Source organism: Salvelinus sp. IW2-2015, linkage group LG22 (genome assembly GCF_002910315.2).
Source record: "Salvelinus sp. IW2-2015 linkage group LG22, ASM291031v2, whole genome shotgun sequence".
Taxonomy (NCBI): domain Eukaryota; kingdom Metazoa; phylum Chordata; class Actinopteri; order Salmoniformes; family Salmonidae; genus Salvelinus; species Salvelinus sp. IW2-2015.
In genome coordinates, this window is record NC_036862.1 from 30,456,922 (window position 1) to 30,464,987 (window position 8,066).

Here is an 8,066-nt window from a genome sequence, read left to right on the forward strand (position 1 = left end):
GTGTGGGACAATGAGGATGTTCAGCAAAGGAACACAAATATCTGATTCATAGTAAAACTATTATGTGACTAAGCCAATCTATCTTCACTGCACTTCAGAGCATATATTCTCTAAATTGTGATGGCTGCCTCTAACTCTGTCAAACCATGCACAGCGCCAAGCAGCACAGTCAGTCAGTTCACCTCTTTGTCTACCAGAGGGCAGGCATGCACTATAAAAGCCAAAGCTATCAGCATGTAATATGATGGCTCTGCTATAAGCTTGTCATAAACTACAGTGGCAGACTACAACATGCCATTGCAGCAGTGCCCAAGGTGACACCAACCCCCCATGACCCCTCCCACAACATAGCATGAGTCATAGTAAGCCACTGCAGCAAAGCAACATGGGGAGAGAGGGAACATGATAAGGGGATGGTACTGTACTAGTTGGGCAGGACTACAGGACACACAGGGAGGGAGCGGTGTTAACGCATTGTTAACTCACCAGGGAAGATAAACTGTTGTCTAGGTTGTGAATAACAGCCAGCTAAAGGACAAGAGGAGAAACAACCACCAGAGGAAAATAGAGAGGAGAGAGCGATATGATTGGGTTAGATAAGCCACAAGCAGTTAAGGAGATGTTATAATAGGATATATTATATGATTAGTGGTAAAATAGCAAATGAAGTGTAATCAGGAATTGGAATATGATTAGAGATGTGCTATTACTGGCTTAGGGTAGATGTGGAGTTAAGCGTTGTGATTGAGATGAACACAGTGGGAATCTAGAGTCTTTGGGGTGGATGCCTGTGAGAGATACTGGAGAAGTGTTGCTTTGGAGTGAAATGTTAGTGGAACAGGGTAGGAATCTAGAGAGCGCTTGGGCCTGTAAAGAGCGCTTGGGCCTGTAAAGAGCGCTTGGGCCTGTAAAGAGCGCTTGGGCCTGTAAAGAGCGCTTGGGCCTGTAAGGGCCTGTCATTGTGAGGACCTGGGAAGTGGAATCGGCTGTCTCGGGGCCCCTGGGGTCTGGGCGAGGGATTGGCGGGCGGTGTGGCGGTGACGCTGGGGGGGTTGCTCTGCTGGAAGGGGGTGGGCGATGAGGGTGTAGAGGAAGTGGTGGAGGAGGGGTTACTGCTGGAATCCATCTGTCTCAGCATGGGAGGGTAGTCCTGAAAGAGGGTTTTCAACAGAAAGGTTTCATAAATTAAGGTTCAGGACAAATTAGAGGTTCCATGTAATGGTTATATTACTATTAATACACATACACACGTATGCTAAAACACTTTTTTCTACCTTTTTGGTTAGCACCTTAGGTAAAGTGCCAAACTGGATTGGTAACTCTGCCGTACAGTCAATTTGATTATTGATATCGGATGGTACAGATTCTGCCCGGCGGATTTGCGGGACTGAAAAATAAGAGAACAATGATTCAGTACTAAATTGACATTCTTGGGATGTATCGGGAAAAAGATAATTACATTGTGCATTTTTTGTCGTTTTGTATGCAGGAATGGACCAGGGCTTACGTGGGAGAAAAGATATCCTGCAGGGAAGGGCTTCTTTGGTACATTTGTTATGGCACTTTAACCTGGAAGCAGAGGAGACAGTAGTTCGCAGAGGAGCAGAGTGACTTGTGAACAAATGAAAGCGGAGATGTACAGTGCATTCGGAGAGTATTCCGACCCCTTGACCTTTTCCACATTTTGTTACGTTACAGTATTATTCTAAAATGGATTAAACCGTTGTTCCCCCCCCCAATCTACACACAATAACCCATAATGACACAGCAAAAACAGGTTTTTATAAAAACGGAAATATCACATTTACATAAGTATTCAGACCCTTTACTCAGTACTTTGTTGAAACACCTTTGGCAGCGATTACAGCTTTGAGTATTGTTGGGTACGACGCTACAAGCTTGGCACACCTGTGTTTGGGGAGTTTCTCCCATTCTTCTCTGCAAATCCTCTCAAGCTCTGTTAGGTTGGATGGGGAGAGTTGCTGCACAGCTATTTTCAGGTCTCTCCAGAGATGTTCGATCGGGTTCAAGTCCGGGATCTGTCTGGGCCACTTAAGGACATTCAAAGACTTGTCCCGCAGCCACTCCTTTGTTGTCTTGGCTGTGTGCTTAGGGTCGTTGTCCTGTTGGAAGGTGAACATTCGCTCCAGTCTGAGGTCCTGAGCGCTCTGGAGCAGGTTTCATCAAGGATCGCTCTGTACTTTGCTCCATTCATCTTTCCCTCAATCCTGACTTGGCTCCCAGTCCCTGCCGCTGAAAAACATCCCCACTACATGATGCTGCCACCACCATGCTCCACCGTAGGGATGGCGCCAGGTTTCCTCCAGACGTGACGCTTGGCATTCAGGCCAAAGACTTCAATCTTGTTTTCATCACACCAGAGAATCTTGTTTCTCATGGTCTGAGAGTCCTTTAGGTGCCTTTTGGCAAACTCCAAGTGGGCTGTCATGTGCCTTTTACTGAGGAGTGGCTTCCACCTGGACACACTACCATAAAGGCCTGATTGGTGGAGTGCTGCAGAGATGGTTGTCCTTCTGAAAGGTTCTTACATTTTAGAATGATGGAGGCCACTGTCTTCCTGGGGGCCTTCAATGCTGCAGAAATGTTTTGGCACCCTTCCCCAGATCTGTGCCTCGACACAATCCTGTCTCAGCGCTCTAAGGACAATTCCTTCGACCTCATGGCTTGGTTTTTGTTCTGGCATGCACTGTCAACTGTGGGACCTTATATAGACAGGTGTGTGCCTTTCAAAATCATGTCCAATCAATTGAATTCACCACAGGTGGACTCCAATCAAGTTGTAGAAACATTTCAAGGATGATCAATGGAAACAGGATGCACCTGAGCTCAATTTTGAGTCTCATAGCAAAGGGTCTGAATTGATTTTAAAAATTTGAAAAAATTTCTAAAAACCTGTTTTCGCTTTGTCATTATGGGGTATTGTGTGTAGATTGATGAGGAAAACATTTAATGTAATCAATTTTAGAATAAGGCTGTAACATAACAAAATGTGGAAAAAGTCATCGGGTCTGAATACTTTCTGAATGCACTGTATAGAAGGCTTCTTCTTACTTGCAGTGTTTGCACTTAACACCAAACATCATGTTCTTATGACACACCTGGCATGTCTGTGAGAGCCAGGATTTGGTTGAAAACCTTAGGAGAGAGAGAAGCAAAATATTAATATATTTCACTTATATCACAACTTCTAATGTTGGAGTTGTACACTGAGTAGTGAACAAACTGTTCCAGAGAAGTTTATGTGTTGTAATTCTGCCAGATCCCAAATGGTTTTCATTGGAATCTGTTATCTCTTTTCCCCAAACTTTTACGCAAGATCAAAATGAATAAATACACACTTTCCAGTCAGATAAACACTGGGTCTGGCTGAGTGTCTGCATAACTCAAATTCTCAGATTCTTGAGGCGCCATTCTCACCAGACCAATGCAAGAAATGTTTGGGGTCTGTGCCAAGCTAGGAAGCTGAGCTAAAAACCAGGAATGTGTTTTTTTCACAAATCCCATCACCATACAGTTGAAGTCGGAAGTTTACATACACTTAGGTTGGAGTCATTAAAACTTGTTTTTCAACCACTCCACAAATTTCTTGTTAGCAAACTATAGTTTTGGRAAGTCGGTTAGYACATCTACTMTGTGCATYACACAAGTKATTTTTCCAACAATTGTTTACAGACAGATTATTTCACTTATAATTCACTGTATCACWATTCCAGTGGGTCAGAAGTTTACATACACTAAGTTGACTGTGCCTTTAAACAGCTTGGAAAATTCCAGAYAATMATGTCATGGCTTTAGAAGCTTCTGATAGGCTAATTGACATCATTTGAGTCAATTGGAGGTGTACCTGTGGATGTATTTCAAGGCCTACCTTCAAACTCAGTGCCTCTTTACTTGATATCATGGGAAAATCAAAAGAAATGAGCCAAGACCTCAGAAAAATAATTGTAGACCTCCACAAGTCTGGTTCATCATTGGGAGCAATTTCTAAATGTCTGAAGGTACCACGTTCATCTGTACAAACAATAGCACGCAAGTATAAACACCATGGGACCACGCAGCCATCATACCACTCGGGAAGGAGACGTGTTCTGTCTCCTAGAGATGAACGTACTTTGGTGCGAAAAGTGCAAATCAATCCCAGAACAACAGCAAAGGACCTTGTGAAGATGCTGGAGGAAACAGGTACAAAAGTATCTATATCTACAGTAAAACAAGTCCTATATTGACATAACCTGAAAGGCCGCTCYGCAAGGAAGAAGCCACTGCTCCAAAACCGCCATAAAAAYAGCCAGACTACGGTTTGCAACTGCACATGGGGACAAAGATCGTACTTTTTGGAGAAATGTCCTCTGGTCTGATGAAACAAAAATATAACTTTTTGGCCATAATGACCATCGTTATGATTGGAGGAAAAAGGGGGAGGCTTGCAAGCCAAAGAACACCATCCCAACCTTGAAGCATGGGGGTGGCAGCATCATGTTGTGGGGGTGCTTTGCTGCAAGAGGGACTGGTGCACTTCACAAAATAGATGGCATCATGAGGAGGATAATTATGTGGATATATTGAAGCAACATCTCAAGACATCAGTCAGGAAGTTAAAGCTTGGTCGCAAATGGGTCTTCCAAATGGACAATGACCCCAAGAATACTTCCAAAGTTGTGGCCAACAATAGACAATAGATACGTAAGTATGGTGATGATGTGTCCTACCTGTGTGTTACAGAGAGGCCGATATCTCTCCTCATTATCTGTGGAGACCCCCGGTGCAATGCCAGGTTATCTGGAAGGAAATGAGAGAGAGGGAGTGTGAGAGGAGCTAGACAGAAAGGGGAACAGAGGACAGGAGATAACAAGAGGGAGGCGGGGGAAGAGAGAGAGAAAAAAAGAGTGGGAGAAAGAAAGACAGGAGAAAAGTAATGGAGTTCTAATCGAGTATGAGGCAAACAGAAAGGGAGGAAAAGAGAGAGAGGGAAACGCAGAAAGGCAGAGTTCCCAGGTTCCACTGGGGCAGCAGTACTCACGTTCGAGCAGCGTGGGGGTGCCTGGGAGGGTGTAGGGGGTGGTGGCCGGACCAGGGGTGTGGGCGGAGTCTTCACACCCGTTCCCACTGCTACTGTTAATGTGCATATTCAGGAGCAGCTTGTTCTTCTTCCCCCTCCTGCAGAGAGAGGGCTAGCTGTGTGGGTCACTCAGAGAACAGACACATCATTCACACAGAAACCAACTCATTCCATAGGTTTTGACTCAAACACCCACACTTGCGATGAAAATGGCCACTTATATTCAACAGAGAAAACACAAAATAGCTAGTTCAGTCAACAAAGGAAAAAAGCAAAATGGCTGCCTTAATTAATTTCAGAAGACAGAATAGAGAAACACCCACTTGTTGTTGGGCACTGGCTCTTCTATGCGATTGGCCAGCTGTGACTCGTGGCTCTTGCTGCGTGTGAGGGTGATGTTGAAGGGGAGATGCAGCAGCATTCGGGAGGGGGGTGGGGGCGCGGGTGGGGGGTGCTTGGTGCGTCTCTTGGAGGGAGGGAAATTGGAGAGGAGCAGCGGCGAGGAGGGGAAAGTGTCCGTCATGTCGCCTGTGTAGACTTGATGCCCCTTATCGTCCACACAGGGTACGACAGTCACAGAGACAGAACGGGCGTGGGTGTGGGGACTGAGGATGGGGCCACGGGGTAGTGTGGCAGGGGTGGAGGGGCGACGGTCCGGAGGAGGTAATGTGTTACTGTCACGGTGGGGCGACTCTGATATCAAGGTTCCTGTGTCTTCCCTGATGTCCCCACCTAAAACAGAGGTCAGAGGTTAGAGTTACAAATAGTACTAAACTACAGAGCACACAGCATCAATAAGCACTGTTATTAATGGCAGAAAAATACCATAACGGTGTGACTGACCTGTCTCAGTGGCATTCTTCAGGCAGGAGAGGGCAACGGTGAGTCGAGAACACTCCTCTGGGTTGGAGCCCAGCCGTCTCATGGTGTCCTGCACCTGACAACTGGACATCTGCAGCAAAGCATCCAGGGACAGCTTCACTGGTACAGCCTGGACAGAGAGAGAGAGAGAGATGAAGAGCGGATGAGAATGAGAAAGGATGGAAGGAGACCTGAAACAGATGGGTAGAAGACTTAGGCAGGGAGGTATGTGTGCCAGAGATGAAGTAAAGAGAAAGGGGAGAGAGAGAGAGAGAGAGAGAGAGAGAGAGAGAGAGAGAGAGAGAGAGAGAGAGAGAGAGAGAGAGAGAGAGACGTGGGCAATGTGTGTGTGTGGTTGTCCCAGACAAGTTGCTATGACATTCTACACAGATGTGCTGTGACACACTATCAACCCAACCTTCAGACAGGACTGCGTCAACCCTGTGTCACTCCAAGGCAGGCAGGGAGTGGGGGACAATGTGTAAGATGTGACATTTGGTCACTCTAGAATGTTACTTGGTGGCTATTTCAAATCCAATGAAAAACACTATCCTTAAAGGGATAGTTACATTGAACAAAAATAAAAACACAACATGTAAAGTGTTGATCCCATGTTCCATGAGCTGAAATAAAAGATCCCAGAAGTGTTCCATACGCACAAAAAGCTTATTTCTCCAAAATGTTGTGCACAAATTTGTTTACATCCCTGTTAGTGAGCATTTCTCCTTTGCCAAGATAATCCATCCACCTGACAGGTGTGGTATATCAAGAAGCTGAACAGCATGATGTTTGCACAGGTGCACAATGGGGAAAATAAAAGACCATTCTAAAATGTGCAGTTTTGTCACACAACACAATGCCACAGATGTCTCAAGTTTTGAGGGAGCATGCAATTGGCATGCTGACTGCAGGAATGTCCACCAGAGCTGTTGCCAGATAATTTAATGTTAATTTCTCTACCATAAGCCATCTCCAACATTGTTTTAGAAAATTTGGCAGTCATGTAAAATCCATAGATTAGGGCCTCAGGAATTTATTTCAATTGACTGATTTCCTCATATGAACTGTAACTCAGTAAAATATTTGAAATTGTCACATTTTGTGTTTATATTTTTGTTCACTTTAGTTCACTCAGAGGTTTCTGAGATGAGGTACCCCAGTGCTGGACTGGTGAATTCTGGAATCTACTGGCAAGCCATGAAAAGAAGGCTTATACCAACCCATATACCACCAACATCCCCCATTGTTTCCCTGGAATGAATTCTCACACCTCTGGTCTCCCCGGCGACAGTCCTCAGCCCAGTGGACCGTACTAACCAGAGTGGCGGGGGAGGGAGGTTTCTGGGATGGAGGCTTAATCGCCTGGCAACCATGTGCTTCCTGCATTGTCTCCATGGTAAATGGAGGAAACGGACAAAAGGAAGCATGAAGTGGTGTTTGGCTCAGTGAGGGAGGCAGGAGACTGAGGAGTTGGATATTATCTAGGTCTATTAGTTATATTCACGATCTGGAGATCCACTAAGTATATGTTTCTACAGTCATATCAATGCTGCTTGGGAAAACTGGGGCTTGAGTCAACTTCAAAGGCCCTTGTCTAGTTTCCTACTGTGGCATGTTCATTTTACTGTAGTACCTCACAATACCATGGAAATAAAAAAGTTATTTATTTCCCTGCGTCACTGAAATGATGAGACCTGGAAATCAGAATTCTACTTCATAAAGCCTATTCCCAATAACCTAGCTGACCATAACGTTACTATGTCCACAAAACAATGGACCTCATTACACTTGACATTCAGAGTCAGCAGCTTAGACAAGCACTGAGACTACACAGCTGTAGAATAATAGGCCACTTTTCCAAGCCCTCACACTGACTCCCTCACCACCTAAGAACCACTGGCCTTCACAGCAGGGCCCAGGAGGTTGGGCAACTGGTGACAACAGACGTGCCGCGTTCTATTTTTAGCCTGTCGTTGTTGTTATTTTGGACCCTTTTGTTTTGCTTGACAGAAATAAACTAGCAGGATTGGTACAGGCTGTGTGTGGGCCCTGAAGGAACCCAACCAACCACCCAGCCAGCCAGCCTTTTGCTATCATATTGACAGATAGTGTAGTGTAGTGTAGT

At 45.3% G+C, this 8,066-nt stretch overlaps 1 protein-coding gene across 3 annotated transcripts in view; it reads right to left on the bottom strand.

The window, feature by feature from the left end:
• The window catches only part of LOC111949379 (kinase suppressor of Ras 1-like), a 59,091-nt gene that overhangs the window by 10,433 nt on the left and 40,592 nt on the right, over positions 1-8,066 (bottom strand). For all 3 annotated transcript variants that reach the window (XM_023966483.1, XM_023966485.3, XM_023966486.2), the window contains 9 exons: positions 5,924-6,071; positions 5,404-5,812; positions 5,042-5,178; positions 4,731-4,800; positions 3,073-3,156; positions 1,508-1,569; positions 1,275-1,387; positions 970-1,150; positions 487-528 (listed from right to left, as the gene is read on the bottom strand). In XM_023966483.1, coding sequence (XP_023822251.1) covers positions 487-528; positions 970-1,150; positions 1,275-1,387; positions 1,508-1,569; positions 3,073-3,156; positions 4,731-4,800; positions 5,042-5,178; positions 5,404-5,812; positions 5,924-6,071 — 1,246 coding nt within the window. The remainder of the gene's footprint in view (positions 1-486; positions 529-969; positions 1,151-1,274; positions 1,388-1,507; positions 1,570-3,072; positions 3,157-4,730; positions 4,801-5,041; positions 5,179-5,403; positions 5,813-5,923; positions 6,072-8,066) is intronic.